This window comes from Vanessa cardui, chromosome 14 (genome assembly GCF_905220365.1).
Source record: "Vanessa cardui chromosome 14, ilVanCard2.1, whole genome shotgun sequence".
Lineage (NCBI taxonomy): Eukaryota > Metazoa > Arthropoda > Insecta > Lepidoptera > Nymphalidae > Vanessa > Vanessa cardui.
Genome location: NC_061136.1, coordinates 10,346,094 through 10,365,086, shown reverse-complemented (window position 1 = coordinate 10,365,086; position 18,993 = coordinate 10,346,094). Strand labels below are relative to the sequence as shown.

General features: G+C 31.7%; 1 protein-coding gene across 1 annotated transcript; it reads left to right on the top strand.

The window, feature by feature from the left end:
- The first annotated feature begins 1,750 nt into the window (after positions 1–1,750).
- Positions 1,751–16,627, top strand: LOC124535203 (homeobox protein Hox-C4). The gene is made up of 3 exons (XM_047111319.1): positions 1,751–1,931; positions 2,421–3,047; positions 15,420–16,627. The coding sequence occupies exons 2-3, from the start codon at positions 2,519–2,521 to the stop codon at positions 16,076–16,078; spliced, it is 1,188 nt and encodes a 395-aa protein (XP_046967275.1). The 5' UTR covers positions 1,751–1,931; positions 2,421–2,518; the 3' UTR covers positions 16,079–16,627.
- The last annotated feature ends 2,366 nt before the right edge of the window (positions 16,628–18,993 follow it).

The window sequence follows — 18,993 nt, the reverse complement described above, 5'->3', positions numbered from 1 at the left end:
AATTCAATAAAATCACCGGACATTTTTGTTTATTTTTCGGCTTCCTTGTCGGTGCTTAGTGTTGTATAAGCGGGCTGAGCTCATGATATGTTTGTAGGTGACGCTTTGTTTTTATTGTGCTCTTAGCTTAGTCGTTAGTGCACTTGCAGGACGATAATCTTCTTTACACGTGGTGGATTTTGTTTCATGTTTATCGTGTTTAATAAAAATTTCGAACATGTAAAAATAAGCGCTGAGATGGCCCAGTGGTTAGAACGCGTGCATCTTAACCGATGATTGCGGGATCAAACCCAGGTAAGCACCTCTATATATGTATATGTACCTAACTTGTGTTTATAATTCATCTTGTGCTCGGCGGTGAAGGAAAACATCGTGAGGAAACCTGCATGTGTTTAATTTCATCGAAATTCTGTCACATGTGCATTCTACCAACCCGCATTGGAACAGCGTGGTGGAATATATTCCAAACCCTATCTTTAATGGAAGAGGCGACCTTATCTCAGCAGTGGGAAATGTACACGCTGTTAGTTACTTACTTACTTACTAAAAATAAGCTTTCATTCCGTTTTCGTTTTGATAGAACTAATTCATTTTACTATCTACCCACTAGAGATTTGAACAAGCCCATATCTATAGCACTTACTCATACGAGTTACGTGCTATTTTGTAAGGTTTGAACCAGCATAACTATTCTCTAGTAACTCTATCTGCCTGTTTAGCTTTCACGCCAAAACTAGTTGACCAATTGAAATGAAATTTTGTATACAACTAGTCTGCCCAAGAAAGGCTACTTTTATGGAAATAAAGAGGTAAGACCTCCTTGTATACCAATATTTGACGTTATTTTTTAAGATAATTTGTAAATATATTCATATTCTACGCGAGCAACGCCGCGGGTGACAGCTAGCTTCCAATAAATTGGGAACGCTTCAGCCAAGTTGGGAGGGATTGAAATAGTCTATGTCTATTAATATATTATAAGTATGGTAGTCACCACTAATTATCAGCTAATCTATTTGCGAGCCAACTTATATTTTTTTTATTCAAAGTAAAAAAAAACGTACTAAAATTCTCATGAATTAGGTATCATAAGTATTAAGGCTTAATAATTAATAATGTGCAATTATTGTCATCATTAACATAAAAACAGTGGATGGACGTAATTGTTATGCGATCATTATCAATGCAAATTACCGTATACATCACACGCTAGTTACCTTTACTTACGTTTCTGTTAATTTTATACGTAATTATATCTCACTATGCATTTAGAATAATTCGATTATCTTTAAAAAAATAAAGGAAATTGCAAATTAAATATTTAAAAGCGACATGTCGGTACGAACGGAGACCATGTTCATTCTGTAGTATTATTAAACAGCTTCTTAAGCTCCACTCCACGGTACACTTAGTTACTTTTTTCTCCATTACACATATGCAAAACTCTGTTGGAAAGAAAGAGACGGGTATATTTATCCACGACCGTCATAGATCGCTATCTGTATCGCCGTCCCTGTCTAACGGGTAGAGTAGCTTGCGTGTGGAAAATAGAGACTTGTTGTTACGGTTTGATGCTTAAGTAGCGGTTGTTTCTTTAAAATCAGCTCTATGGTGCAGTTATAAAGTTCAAATTGTATTGCATGTTTTTGTATAAGAGAACCGAAGAACAGCTCCGCCTTAAAAATGGAAGGTGGTATGTAAAAATTGATGAACATGTATAGAAGTCCTTAAAGTGACAGAGTGCGCTGGCGTGTTGGGCAGTGTATATTGTCTCAAAATGTCGCGGGAGCGCGCGCCTCAGCTATTGTTTATTATCAAAAAGTGATAAATCAAATGACTTTGCAATAATATTGTTCTTATATTTAAACAATTAGTGCTTTTATGTTTGTTTTAGAACTTTGTGAGTGAGTGATTTGTGGACTGTTTAAATCGTAAGTGTTTAAGTAATCCACGTTTGAATAATTCTACCATAAGTATTGGAGTTATAGGTACTAAACAATGGACGAATTGAGGATATAAATTTTACGATAAGATATTTTGTATATTTGCTATTTTAAAGCAGTATGTAGTTAATCAATGCAATTAAAAATAAAATTAATAACATATAAATTCATTAAATGATGATGACATGACAGAATTTAAATTTAATAAGGTCCTTTAATTTTTTGTAAGTGCTAGGCGGTGACTATTTAAATTGATATCATAATTCTTCTTTAAATAAATAAAGAAGAATCATGTTAATGTTACATTAAGTCTTTATTATTTAAGAGCATGTTTAATACGAATAATATCTAAGTTCTTAAAGGATAGTAAGGTATTATTTAAAATTTAATTGAGAAATGTACTCCAACTCTACAAACTCCATTTACTTACGTTAGAATTGTACAAAAACGTGGGTTAGATGAATACATTATTTACAGGGAAATAAGAAAAAAATGCTCCCGTTCTGCGATTGTTGAATGGCGGCCATATTAACAGGCGTGTTGGGATGTGATGCGCCGAATCGACCACGCCCACAATGAGCTCCTTCCTCATGAACGGTGGATATCAACCACAGCCCGATCCGAAATTCCCACCCTCCGAAGAGTACAGTCAGGCCGACTACATACCACCAGGAGAATACTACCAGCATCAACACTTACAATATGGCTACCAACACCAGTACCCGGTGCAAATCGGCACGGGATACGGGTACGGAGGGTACTACCACCCGATACCACAACACCCACCTGTGGCACCACCGCCGAGGCCCCCCGAGCCGTCTCATCCATCTGATGCCGATCACGGCTATATTCCTTCACACAATGACGCTACTCCAGGATTAGCAGAGCTTGGTTTAAGGTTAGAGAGACATATAGAGGAAGCGGCACCAGCTGGGAGGAAACTTCAGGCCCTAGGCCGCGAAGGCTCCCCTGGGTCTGAATTGGACGATGAGCGATTGCTTCTAGATAGTCCGCCCGTCGAAGACGATGATTCTTCAATATGTTCCGATAATACAGATAGAGTTATCTACCCCTGGATGAAAAAGATTCATGTTGCTGGGGCTTGTAAGTATTCTTCTCTATATTTACTTATTTGAAATAAATTGTAAAATAGTACTTCTTGTCTAATATTTAATTAGACAAGAACTTATGTCGGAATAATTAAACAATATCGTAGCAAAATTTAATTAAGTCCGATAACGATAAAATATGACTAAAACGTGATCCTTTGAAAAATGGCGACTGATTGGTATAAGCATCAAAATTAAAATATTCTTTAGTCAAGAAGGCTTTTACGAGCGTTTTAGAATAAATACTCTATCCTTATAATGTGAAGCTACCACCGGTTCGGAATGTAGATTCTACCGAGAAGAACCGGCTTTTTAAAATAGTTACTCTTTTTCAATATTTAAAAGTACAGTCATGTTACTTAAATATTAAATATTAGGTACTTATAAAATAGTAAGCATAAAAGACAAAGGAATAGTGCATAGAACCGTCAAGGGTAAACGTTTATAACGTGATAATTTAAATTCATATTTAGAAAACATATTAAGAAAATATATACAAAAGTTTTCAGTCTAAGCTATAACAGCAAAAACATGCATATAATTACCATAATTTGTTTGGTCTCATGCGTTCTTTCAAATATAATTGAAAATATCTTTTAATTAAAAATAATTTTTTTACGGATTTTGCACATTAAATTGGTCAGTTTACAGATTTTATTCAATATAATAAGTACCACCGATTTAGAAAGTAGAATTAATTACAGAAAAAAACCTACAAGAAACTCAGAGATTATTACTCTTTCCCAACAATTAAATGTTCTACCTATATGAAAATTAAATCCTATCTCTATATGTTTTGTCATCGATATAATCTTTTGTCGAGATATATGATTTACTTATTACTTGGTTATAACAATATATTTAAATAAACAAAATGGCAATAATAAAAACAAAAATCGTCATTTTGTTTTAATTACTTTGGGTAGTTTTAATTACACGTCTAGAATATGTAGATTACGGATCTTGATAAACATCGGTGAGATTTTAGTTATTCCTGTGTCTGGTATAAAATAATCATCCGACGATTTTCTCTTGATATAATTATTATTATTATACTGATATAGAAACCTATATGTATTGGATGTAAAATGTGCAACACCTAAACATAAAACACGGATTATATTAAACTAGAATTATATTCATAGTTATAAAACTTTAATAAATAAAAAGTAACATTAAGTAACTTTTTTGAAAACCTCAGTTTATTTTCTAAATCAAACTTTTTTAGTGTAGAACGTAATATACTACCATCGCATACTTTATTTTAATTGACGATTAAAAAAATATAATTATCTGAATCTATTTAAATTTTCATTAAGATGTTTATCTCGAAGAAATGAAATTCAATCCAGGTAAAAAACTCTTGATATCCAAACTTGAAGAACATTTTACCATATATAATTCTCGAGCCAAACACAAAATCAACTTTTTTTTTAATTGTAACAAAAGTGTTTATTCGTTTGTAAACAGAAATTCTCTCCAACAATATTCAAGTAAAGATTAATCGCAGCACATAAATATCATCTTTAGCGCTTGATTCGGCCATTGTTATAAAATCAGACACGAGTGCAAAATAGGCTTTTAAGTACCACACTGTTTGCGGTATCACACTTGAAAGAATTAACAAATCACCAGCTATCAATAACTGAGCCCTGTTTACGGATACTTAAGATTTTTTACTTCTGTCTTTTGATTTGTTTTGACAGTTTACTAATGGGATGTCATTAAGAAGGTCCTGCAAGACGCCAGGACCTTTGTTGCTTTACAAAAGGACCCATGCATGGTAATGAGGCTCGTTTAATTTTATAACTTTTAAATAGAGGTTGTGGTCTGGAATTCGCCGTGGAGATTATTCGTTTCTAGTATTTTTTTTCTATTTAAATTATTAAATGAATTATTAATGTAATGTAAATATAAAATGAACTGATCTTTAAGGGGTAACCTTAAGTAGGATACACTATAATATTTCAAATGGTTAAAAAAATAATTTTTAAACTTTTATTATTGTTTCTTTTACGGTATGGTAGTTAGTTTATATTACCCGAAGACATAATTTTTACATCCAGGCATTGCAGGTGCTGGGCAAATACTTCCTGTATGATAAAGTTTCTTTTCAATAGAAGATAAGTGCAAATTAGAAGAGGAGAATAGGGTCTTAGTAAATTAAATGGAGTGTGTAGTAAAATTTTTATTTTTTGTTCATTTAAATAAATAATATTTGATGTATACAAACAAAGTTTCAGTCGCGTTAGTGTTGCTTATTTTAATTTGTCGACGAATGTCATTTTAATAATAGTTATTGAAAATTGAAAATAAATCACCAGTTCGCGTTCACGTGGATAATGACGAAGGAGATACTATTGTTCACCCTCTTGGAAAACCTATTATTTTTAAAATAAAAGTAATTTCCACATTCGAAAAAGATCATAAGTCAATGAAAAAAAATTAATATTTTTTATTAAGTCGAATGAATGAATCAAATATATCATTTCTAAATTGGGAATAAAATCTATTATTGACTACGTGGATTACTGGTTGTTGTTAAAATAAAAATTCCATATTCGCATGCGTTATTATGCGTTTATTGTAAAAAGCTAAATTTATATTTTAGCTGCTGAACCGAATTTGATGAAATGTTGTATGAAAGTCCGGATGGTGTTGATGTTGTATGAATGTTGTATGAAGTCGAGTCGAGATTGCACAGTGGTTAGAACGCGTGCATCTTAACCGATGATTGCGGGTTCAAACCCAGGCAAGCACCGCTGATTCATGTGCTTAATTTGTGTTTATAATTCATCTCGTGCTCGGCGGTGAAGGAAAACATCGTGAGGCCTCTTCTCCTCAAAAGGAGAGGAGGCCTTTATCCCAGCAGTGGGAATTTACTGGCTGTTGTTGTTGTTTTGTTGTTGTTGTTGTTTGTATGAAGCTAACTTGACTCCAAGAAAGGACATTGGCTACTTTTTTTGTCTAATACGTCACAATCAGCCCCCCAAAATCCGAGCGAAATAGCAGGCGACGAGTAGTTTGATATATTTATTTGAATTAAGCAAAACAGAACCGCGGTCGTTATCTTACTGTACTCTCTCTCCTCTAGATGTTATTGTTAATTGCTTGAGTTATATACTTTAATTAAAATATGAATACGTAATTTCCTTCTCTCTTTTAAAACATTTTCTATTTAATTGATAATCTTCTGTTATATAACCAGCTGTGTCTGCGACTTCGCGTTTGAATTTGACCAAAAAGTTATTGTTGTAGCCTATATTATACCTTATTACATCAGTTAACTGCCAATGAATGTCCCGTTAGAATCAGTCAAGCCTTCCTGAGATTAGCTAGGATAAACAGACAGAAACAAAAAAATAAAATTAATGTTATTTTGGTCAATGTACGGTAGGTACATATGCATTCGTATTGATTTTTTAACATTTGTTATTTGTAAAACCTATTTTGTACTTTTTGTTTTCATGAAATTAATATCCTCTGGTCCTCATAATTATTTGTGTCATTTCTAAAATTCTAAATTCATAATTTAAATAACAAATGTGTGGTATTATTTACTTATAGATTGTATAATAGTTTCCCGCGGCTTCGCTTTTACTGTAAGGGTTGGTTATCAAGAAAGGTTCAAGCTTACTTTATAGCCAATTTTATCAAATTCGGCTTAGTTGTTTTTAGAGGAAGTGTAAACAAAGAGTCAGACAGTGTTAAGAGTACTCTGCATTTATGATCTTATCATAAATATCTTTACATAAAATGAAATTGGAATATCTGTTTGTAATATTTAAGTACACGGTATCTGTACCATAATCACCTTTTTTTTATTTTGTTTGTCTGCCTGTCTGTCTGTTTGTTCCGTCTTATCTCTAGAACGGCTGGACCGAATTTGACGGGTCTTTCACTGGCAGAATGCTGATTTAATAAGGGGTGGCTTAGACTACAACAATAACTTTTTAGTTAAATTAGTAGAAATAACGGGCATTGATAAAATTTAGTATATATTACAAACATTGTTTTAAATGAAGGTGGTGAAACTTTTGTTTAACGACAAAATGAATGATAACGAATGTTTATATATGCAAAGAGAGTGTTTAGATTCATTCGTCACATTATACCATACGTAGGTACATTACCATTCATTCATTGTTGACAGCTTCTTCAAAGCATCTCATGTATAAATTATGCATATTGTATCCAACTTTTTGTAAACTTGACCCAAAGGTCACGCGACATGTTTCAATCTCCGTATTATTTATTATATGTTTTAAATGATGATATACAATATAAGTAATCTATAAACGTACATACATACCTTAATGTTGGTCGTATATATCAACATATTTGTTTGAGATATAGAGTCTTTAACACCGTTTGAGCGATTATCATTTAAATTGTCAAATTAATGTATTTTTTCATAGAGCGTTTTTGTTACCCTTTACTTTATCATTTAGTTCATTATTTTTTTATATAATTTCATGATCGCTGTGACAATTGGTTAGTCCTAACTATCTATACGTAAATAAAATAAAATTAGAGTGTCAATTTGTAATATTGAAATAATCGTTTTATACTAAATACATACATACGTATATACTGTATGAATTTTATACACGGTGCATATAACAAAATAACATTTTTATTTTATTTTTGGGAGGCAGCTGATGTATTAAAGACTAACTTAGGCTACTGTTACTTTAAAATTATATATAAATAAAGTCACATTGCAATATCCAAATATTTTCAAGTACCGTGGGCAGCTCTCGCGCATGCTACCATTCCGCCGTCACGTCAAGTGCCTCCCACCAACGACTCAATACTACAAAAGCTACCTAATACAGAATTTATTATTTATTAATTTATACTAAAACCTGTGAGACTGAATTATAACCTTTTTGTTAAATTCAAACGCGCACGAATTTGCGGCCACAGCTAGTACTATAAAAGCAAACGTAAGTTTGTTTAACTACTCAAGCGATCATCATCAAATTTTTATACACGTTATAAGGAGTACGGGAAAGAAACTATAATACCTTTGCGACAGTTTCTCCACACGCTTACGCAGTCGCCGGTGGCAATAAGCATTTTTATGAAACAAAATGGGATTTGCGAATTCTCTAAGATTTTTATTCATGTGTATTGAATATCTATATTAGTTCATTCTTTTTGAATAATTTTCAAAAAGAATGAACTAATTTAAAACTAATCTATCTATCTAACGTTTGTACTATAAAAATACCAAAGGAAGATAGACAAGATTTCCTAATGCATCTTAACCGATGATTGCGGGTTCAAACCCAGGCAAGCACCGCTGATTCATGTGCTTAATTTGTCTTAATAATTCATCTCGTGCTCAGCGGTGCATGAAAACATCGTGAGGAAACCTGCATGTGACAAACTTCATACAAATTCTGCCACATGTGTATTCCACCAACCCGCATTGGAACAGCGTGGTGGAATATGTTCCAAACCTTCCCCTTAAAGGGAGAGGAGGCCTTTAGCCCAGCAGTGGGAATTTACAGGCTGTTACTTTAGATGCATTAGGAAATCTGTTTCGTCGAAATTTGAAAAAAATATATGGAGTAATTTTCTTCTCTCTTTCTTAGGTCTTTTGTCCTATTTGAATATACTTCTCGACTTTTGACCTATTAAAGAATACTTAATTTTATTGGTGGTAGGGTTTTGTACAATCTCTAATAAGTGGATAGGTACCACCCAGTCATCAAATATTCTAAGGCAAATAGTACCCTTGAGTTCTGGTTATGGGAAAATGAGCCAGTGAAACTACAGGCACATTTATTTATTTATTTATTTTAGGAAAACAGACAGCATAGTATAGTACATACAATTAATAACATAATAATTCTAACATATGCCAACAAAGTTTCCACTGTTGCATTTAAAATATGGAGTGAACTAAAAAAGAAGTAATAAAAGTAATAAAATAATAATAAAATAATAAATAATGAGACATAACATCTTAGCTCACAATATTGGTGGCGCATTGACGATGTAAGGTATGGTTAAAATTTCTTACAATGCCAAATTTCCATTTGCCCGTTCACGTACCTACCACAAAACGTAACGCCTAATATCCTAATTTTATTTACCTGATATATTTTTAAATATTTAGAATCGCTGTAGGAAGCTCAAATGAGAAAGTAAGAACATGTATCGTCATAGCCTTGTCCCTACTTATTAAGAATTTTAAAAAACGCCTACAATTAAACATAATTATAAAAAAAATCATTTGGCTGCATAACACTAATATGCTATATCATTTACTATCTGAGCTAGTGACCAAGTCCGCGTTTGAATTTAACAAAAAAAATTGTAGCCTAAGTCACTCCTTATTATATCAGTTATCTGCCAGTCAAACTCCCGTCAAAATCGGTCCAGTCGTTCCAGAGATTAGCCGAAACAAACAGACAGACAAAAATTGTAAAAAATGTTATTTTGGTATATGTACCGTGTATACATACATATGCACTGAGTAAAAAAGAGCTTTTTTAATATTACCAGTCCAATTTTATTATATGTATAGATTATATACTTGCTCTTGTCCGTGGTTTCGTTTTAAGACTTGATCGACCAAGTTTGTTTCATCACAGATATTAATCAAATTTGATTCATACGTTTAGCCGTAAAAGCTTAGATTGTCAAAATTTATTTTGTATCTTATTTCATGTATTTATATGGGCTTGTTTTACGGAAATATAAGATGATTTCGGTTAAGTATGCAGTATATTTAAGAAATGTATGAGATGGACTTTTTAAGAGTCATTCTATTTAATTGTCAGAAAATATCGTTGATGCACCAGATTGTTAAATAATACTTTTGTTTACTGAAGCACACAATTTTAGATACACTTTAAAAAAATAATTTAGTATTAAACTATTTTTTTAAAGTGTATCAGACTAAATAAATACAATAATATCATATTTTTTTTAAAAAAAAATGGCGTTCTAAATTTAAATAATTAATCTCCAAATTTAGTACAAACAGAAGTACATGTTGTCAGATAAATTTAATAATATTTATTATGTGTTAATATATTCAACAGATGGTTATCTGCTTCATAAATCAAAGGAGCTTGTGTTTTTAATTAAAATATCAATAGCAATAATTATATTTAATGAACTTTTAATGTCTTTATTACATTGCAATTTTTTTGTACTGTAAACTCGTATACGTAATATTCTTTGCGACCTACAAACAATATGAACATACCTCATAATATTAATACAAAAAGAAAAGTTGATGTTTATTTCAACCGTTTAACTACCAGAACTGTCTCAGCGCGATAGTATATAGTTTACTTTGCAAAATAAAAAATACTTTATCCTATGTTGAAGCTTCATAAAAATTAATTGATTATTAAAATCGTCGAATATTGATTAACATTCTGCGACGATAACGAAACTTTTCTGTTTTAATTTAGAATGACTTGAAATTTTACTCCATGTGATTACAACATCAATTTTTTCTATTAAAGAATTGAACATTCACAAAATTTTATGAATATTAAAACTTGAATAACCATTGTTAATCAAATTGAAGGTCGAGAGATGGCCAGAAGTTGTTCTCGTCAATATTAATGTACAGGCTTTACTTAAAAAAGTATAAATCGACGAATTGCACTCGCATTACAACGAAACACACTCCTTATCGACACCTGTCACCGTGGTAACATTTTTCACTCCATAATAGTGGTACAAGATGGTAAGTTGGTCGTAATGAAGGACCACCGTGGGTTTGATAGCGTGCGCGAGATGGGCCTGAGATTAACAGATCTCTTATGAGACCACACGAACGCAGGTAGTCAGTAATTCAATTCAGATTGTCATCGTCCGATGACGTGATAGTGGCTAACGAAGCGAAGATGGAGTGGATGCCCAGTAGCGTAACGGGACTTCGATTTTTGCGTGTGATGAAACAGTAGTTAATTGAATGATACGCCGATGTTACCTTTGATTGAAGCAATGTTGCCATGTAAAATATGTTGCGTCAATATTATTGCTTTTAAATACTAGCCAAAACAATACTGTGCGTATTCGTATTTATGTTGAATATTTTTATTGCTTCACATGACAACACAGAAAACTAAAATTTTTTTCTTAATTGAAACGACAGCTAATCACATATTATTATACGTCCCAAGTTCCTTGTTGTATGATTTATGTTAATATCTTGATAGTATGTACCTAGTGTTTCAAATTCAAGTGTTAATGAGCAATTCACGTATGGAAAATACTCAATATATGTCCTTACATTATCATATGTTTTTACTGTTTGAATAAGTTCTACTAACTTTTTAGATTAATAATTTGAAATTAGAACAACACCTTTTTATTACTCAGAAGCAGTCCGGACTAAAGATTTAATATAATTCCAAGGTAATTCGTGAAGGAGATAGTCTAGAGATAGAGGATTACGAAAGTAAAGTAATAGTAGGTACAGTCTCATAGAAGGGCCATCTTAGCCGAAATTTACAACAACAGTTTATTGTACGAGAAAGAGAGGTATCTGACACTAATGATTTTTTCAAAATTGATGAATAGAAACGCTCCATTTTAATTTATTTATGGGGTTTAATTTTAATTGGATTCATATGTTATAAAAATTTAGTATTTATATACATGTATCTAATCTATTCAATATGTACGATGGACCCCTGTCAACAAGTTCCTCGCAGAAATCTCAGGGCCGAGGGCTGACCGCTAACCGCACATACCGTCCCTGCCCACTGCAGCCATTTTCCGAGAATTCTTAACTAAACAATGTTCTCCGCTAAACCCAAAAGATTTTTCGAGAACCTCTCCATACCTATACATATAATTAAATTCGTCCCGGTTTGGTTATGGTGTTTTTCATTGGCTATAATACATCTTTTGTTTTGTTTTCTCATACACACTGAAATAGTAAAGTTTTTTTTATGATTAATTGTAGAAATACAGCATTGAAATGAATCACTAATATTACCTCTTCACCTCCTCCGATTAAGATTGCTTGTTCTAGATGGGGACACAATATTAGTTCAAGGGGTAAGGATCGAACCTGCGCCTTTTTTATCGCTAGGTAGCCCGTAAACCATTGCGCCGCGTGCGCTTCGAAGCTAATTAAACCTTCTGTAGAATTTTTGTCTTGTAGAGTAATATAAAGCATCATTCATTTCAGAATGTTTTAATGCTAATATGTAAGCAAGGCAAATGAAAGGTTATTATCAAAACTTTATATCAAAGTCAACAAAAAGTAACGAGTTAGTTATTAGAAGTAGATGATTTTTTTTCGTAAATTTGTCTCCATAACATTTTTGCTCCCTGAGAATGTAATAAAATTACAAGTACCTAAAGGCTTAGTAGCAGGAGTAGAGTTTATTCGAAGTAGATTTACTTGCTTGCACCGTAGTTAAAAGTAGCTACATTTGAATTTTGAATTTAATATGAATGGACTTTTGATTATATAAAATATATTAACTTTATTATATGAACCGTGCGTCAGAATTCAAATATACGCTTTAACATTTTGAAGTTTTCGGGATATGTTTTGCTATCATTTGGTAATTCTTATTCGATTAAGTTATTAAATATTGCCATCAAACAGAATATTTAAATATCGATTTTGACATATCTATCTAGTAGAATAATAAAACTCACTTCAAATAAGCGATATCAAGGTTAGAGAATTGTATTCTAAGCTCTCATCAAACTGACGTCAGCGTAAATCTCATGGAACTTCGACCCTACATACCGTCCAACCCACCGCGATTCCCAAAGAATTCTTGCCTGGATCTAACTATCTCTTTCCCTCAAATGGTAAAGGTTAGCGGGATAGAGTATATATTTATGTCTCAGCAGTGGAAAAAATAAGGTTGCTCGGCAAAAACGATCTTTTCTCTGCCAGTTTTATTTTAATATTGCTATCTCATTCACATATATTGCATGTTCTAGACAAAACGCAATATTAATTTTAAAGATGTACTTTTTTATAAATTTTCTATTAATAACACTGATATTATTTAGCTTTTTGTGCTATTATTTAATGCTACCATTGTATAGAGTTTCAGTTCAATTTTCTAGAAGCATACGGTTAATTAAGCTATTACCTATTCATTCATTTAATAAAGCCTTATTCAGCATGTCTTTCAAGTCTGGATATAAAAGCAATTTCCTCGGTAGGAAATTAGGAATTTTCTCACAAAGCCTTCAACAATTTTCTTTACGATTCTTCACTAAGTAACTATTGTGCCCATTTCTTTTATAAAAACTTTAGGTCATTTCTTCAACAACGAACTGCTACCTAAATCTAGGTTCATTAGGGTATATAATAAATTGGTATTTATGTAATATCAACTCTAATGTAATATTATTTGAAAGCAAATTACTTTTTAAAAGAATTCGCCGTAGTTCCAAATTATCACTAAATTATGGAAAAATGATGCCTTATCTCAGCTGTGGAAAATGTACAGGCTGTTACTTTACTTTACTTTATGGCAAAAGGAAATCAAGTTGATATATTTCTAAGCAGATACGTTTGATCTGTTTCGATTTATTAAAAAAATCCTGTTATGGTACAAAAATAATTTTACATAAAAAACAAAACTTATGAATAAATTAAATATAGTTTATTATTATACTTTAGTACAAAAATTCTTATATGTACAATACATATTTATTCTCTTCTTTCTCTATCTATATCTGCGCTTATCTGTTTACGTTCTAAGCTACTATCATCATAAATTGTCTGAGAGATATCCGATAGATCGCCTTAGCGCATCATTTTTCAAATATTTTGTGTATCTCTTATGTACTCGTGTTGTGCAATAAAGTATTTAAATAAATAAATAAATGATACGACTACTCCACCACTGAGTATTGGCACCTCGCTACCTTCCACCGTATCCAATGAAATCAATTGGAACTCAAATTTATTTCTTTATTGATATTGTTTGTTCCTAGATTTTCAAATAAATTAAGTATAATTATTTAGTAAATTTTTATGAACATGAAATTTATAAGAAACGTTATCATTCATATATTTTTGAGCATAAATTTTATTAATTTGATCTAATTCATGTCATAATGCTTATTTTACTTGCACATTAAACTCTGCTTAAACCTATTTGGAGCTGTGTCCGGATAGTGGGTACATCTTATCGTACCGAGTCAATTGATCTCATCATTTCGAGTAATCAGTACTCAGAAGCACTTAGAATTCTAGACTAGTTAAGATATCATTTCTTTTAAGTATGAATCCGTATAAGTCTTGAAGTTTAAAGAACCAAATTACTTACAAAAATTGATTGAAATAGCGATTAAGTTAAATACAAACTAGTAGTAAATACATAAACATATCTCATTATGCAACAATTTACAAACTTATATAATTTCTATACTAATAAAATAAAGAAACGTGACTTTCTTATTTTCTTTCTCAACATGCAAACAAAAACGTATTCATTTACAAATGAAATATTGTGAAATATTTTCTTAATGTTATTTTAACAATTGGTGTGATTTGATTTTATCGAGTTGATCAACATCATATAACATGAAAATACAATATTACTTGTGTATAACATTTTCCTTTACAAATAATTATATTTGTAATAAATTATGAGGTCTAATTTAAAAATAATCAAGTACTCTGCCGAAAAAATCTAAGTAGCAGTCCGGTGTCGTTAAGTTGATACTGTATACTAATACACTACACCGAGGCATGTAGTGTATTGTAAATAACCTAATCGTCTTCTACTTAAATAATTTCTTATCGTTTCTGATATCGTTATTTTAATATAAAAATCGATTATTATGTACTACTGTTTTGTATAAAATTTATATTAGGATATTTTTAATTTATTATTTTAAAGTTAATTTCATTATTAACACTAATCTATCCATATTAGCTTTATTAAAACGAAGTCTTGCAAATGTAGTCCAGTCGTACCTTCTCGTTATATAAATAACTAATTTGCTAAACGCAATTAATCAAAAGCAAAAAGGAAGCTCATGCTCGTACACGTGTAATTATTATGCACATTAATTAACAGTGCCCCAGAGGTTGTTACCACATAAATTATTCAGTAAGGTCCCCGCACGCAACACCGCCTCATTTGAAGTGCACGATAAATTACCTACCTACATATACATGAAGTACATAGATCCGCCTTCTATGTTAGGTAATGGTTATAAATATTGTCAAGAATTTGCTACTGTTTTTATTTTGACTATGTTGTTCATATTTTCCTCTATACCGCCTATGTGTATTTGATGCTCTACATACGTATTTCGAGTATCTTATTTGTTTATTCTATTTTTAAATATGTAACAAACAGATTCGTGAAAAATAATATGTTGTTTTTGTTCACAGCAAATGGAACTTTTCAACCGGGAATGGAGCCAAAACGGCAGCGGACAGCGTATACCAGGCACCAAATATTAGAATTGGAAAAAGAATTTCATTACAATCGGTACCTTACTAGAAGAAGAAGAATAGAAATAGCTCACACTCTAGTCCTGTCGGAGAGACAAATAAAAATCTGGTTTCAGAATAGAAGAATGAAATGGAAAAAGGACAATAAATTACCGAATACCAAAAACGTTAGGAGAAAAACTAATCCAGCTGGCGTCACAACGACCACGACTAAAGGAGCCACACCAAAGAGTAGATCGAGTAAGAATACAAATAATAACGATAAGAAGAAATCAAACAACAATGGACGACCAGACAGCATAGAAAACGTAACGGATAACATCATGAACGAATTACATTGTGTTGGCGCGCAGCAGAATATGTCTCACGATCCGTCGATAAGTCCCATGTCGCACCCCGGCAGCCAGATGAACCCTGGACATCAGATGACAGCTCATCACTTACACATGATGGGCTTACATGCAGGCATGGACCCGTCACTGGTTGCCAATTTATCCGCCCACGGGTCACCAGTTGGCAACACGGGTTGCGGAACCGGTATCGGTACAGGTAACGCGCCAGTCATAAAATCGGACTATGGTCTCACCGCCTTATAATCTTTAGAATGTAAAGAAGATGCTATATTTTCATTGACGAACTCTCATCTAATACTTACCATTCCTTTGTGTTGATAACTTGTAATAAAGTGATTATAATGTAACTAATTAAGTTAATGTAAGTTGTGTAAGTAATACTAGTTATATACCAGTCATAAATTGGATGTTTGGTTAGTTAAGTGGAAAACTTTACAATGTCAAAAGTGTGATTATTTTAGGGTAGGCATAGACATCTGAGTGGGCTTGTACTTTTAACTTTAAGTCATTGTCATTTAATTGTTCATACTTCCTTTGTATCAGCAAATGTTATCTATGGCTTATGATTTGCCTGAAATTTGTAAAATAAGGATGTGATTAAAATAATGGCAACATAAATTATTTGTCACTGTCTGTTTTTTTGTTTTTAATGTAATAATATTATAATTAATATTTTTTGTATGTAATTTAGTGATGGATAATTAGGACAATGACTTAGGTTTCGGTACGAAATGAAAGTAATTTTTAAACGGAAACATTGTTTTTTAACTATGATAGGAAAAAATGTGAATATAAAACCAATAAAATATAGAATAAATATGAAGTAATGTTAACATTTTATTTTACCCTGAAGCCTTAGTTTTATTTTATATAATCTTTAAGAACCCTCGATTTCATATTTTAAAAAGACTTATTTTGTAACGAAAAGCATTTGAAAGATAAGTCAGTATCCGAAGGACAAGCAATTCCGGCTACTTTATTTAGTATTTATTCACCCAGAAATTGCTAACACAAAGAAAGATATCTTATTAGGGTCAGTCTTTAAATAAATGTTACTGTCAATATATTTAGATTAGAATATCTTGGCATACAAAATTGCAGTTACCTATAATGTAATATATCTAGTGCAATAGTTAAAAGCATCCTTTGCGCTTGAATGATCATTCGTGTATCATATCATAACCTTGCGCCATTCGTATCGAATGAAATGAAAGCAAAACTCGTAATGTATTCGTTCAATGTGAAGTCATCAATCAACGTCGTGGGCTTATTGTGTGGCCGGCACGCAACGCATCTACTCGCGTCTTACACGAGCCTTGACGCGTAGTTTTATCATTTCGATACAAAGCCAAAGCTGAGATTCTGTTTTGTTTAAAATAAGATCAGCATGTGCGTGGATGCTGTAAGCAACTTTTTATCTGTATAATTCATTTTGCTGTTGACTTATCTGTTAGGGCACAATTCTATGGAAATGATAATTAAATAGCATGTATGTATAGGTCAGAACATAGTCAAATAAATGATGCATAATATTGCTATTATTGTGATATTATTTCCTTAATTTAAAACAAAGATTTTTTGGATAAATTATGAATAACCGCAAAGTTTGATTAATTAAATATACGTTAATTGTGTCGAAGGACTTCAAAATTTTCATGCTCTTGTGCAACGAAGTATAAACAGCCATTTTTTATTCTCAAAATAATACTTAATCTCATATTGTGGAGGCTCTTTTTGCCGTGCCGCTTTGTTTGACCTCTACTACATTCGCCTATGCATTCATATACTACGTACTTATATGTAATAGTACCTACGTATAAGTAAACAACGTACTTTTCTATATATTCAATATCAAGTATAACAAATAGCTTTTAATCAGGAAATAATACTAACACTATCCATTTTTTTATTTATTTTTTACACATAAAATAGTTGAACAAAGAATAAATTTGAAACAATAACTATTTCAAGCAAATTAGCTGTTCAATAGATTTGAAAAAGGGTTAGAGAAGCATAGAAAAAAATAACGAAGCGGACAGTCAATTTGCAAAAGATTGCCAATATATTGACAATAATGTTTTGTGCGCCCGCGCCGGCGCGTCAAAGGGCTAACATTACTTGTAGTTTTTGCATAAACAAAGGATTTTGTTAAGAGATTTGTATGCAAATAACAGGATTATGCTACCGTCTCCGTTTGACGGATTTACAACTAGTATTTTTTGTTTAGTTTGTCATCTCATGGCTCTAGGGATTACTATTGTTACAGTCACATTTACCGGTAGCTATTGCCACTGTTCAACAAATTTTATTCAAATGATATTATATTTCATGATGCGTTATTGTGAATAATATTAAAAACAGTTTTCGAATATATTCGGTAATATATCCTCAAGTTACTAGTTTATAGTTATTAGTTATTAGTTTAAAAATATTACATGTATTTGCGAAATACATATTTAGAAGATTGGACATGGAGTTCGAAGAACAAAGTGCACTACTTAAGTATACACGATAAACTACCGAAACATTACTTTTTTATGAAGAGTTCACGTTAAAAATACTGCCAATAATAATAAAGATGAGTTGTGTTCAAATCCTTCTGAATCATCATCAATTCGACAGTGCCGAAAGTAAAAACGAAGCTGTTTCTCTCAAAGAAAAATGTATTAAGAGTAGTGTATAAATATATTAAAATTAAGCATGAATTTATAACAACTACATACGATTGATTATATTCATTTTCTAGATATGAATGTTGTATTCCATCAAAGTTATCAGGCACGTTAAGATATGATGTCAGCCAGCCCTGTGGTCATGTCTATTACTAGAACTAGAAATTAATTGAATCATATACGTGGTTACAAATATATCGCACTCTAAAGTCATTTGAATTAAATGACTAAGATTAGGAATAAAGCCTCAGATTGTCTTATTTATCTCTGATATATGTAGAATAATCGAAGCAATGGAAGGTGTGGTAATTGTAACCAATTTATTACGACAGGGTTTATATATAAGTATCTCAATAGCAAAATTTTATCCAAATAAATTGAATTGATTTTGCTTGACTCTTAGTCATGTTACTTATAACAGACAACTTAGCTTTAACTTTTAACAAACTACAGCAGCTATGATGTTTCTTTGAGGATTATCTAAGG

Coding starts and splice junctions, on each gene's coding strand:
- LOC124535203 (XM_047111319.1), top strand. CDS start 2,519: ATGAGCTCCTTCCTCATGAACGGTGGATATCAACCACAGCCCGATCCG. Junction 3,048..15,419: donor GATTCATGTTGCTGGGGCTT/GTAAGTATTCTT, acceptor TTTTGTTCACAG/CAAATGGAACTTTTCAACCG.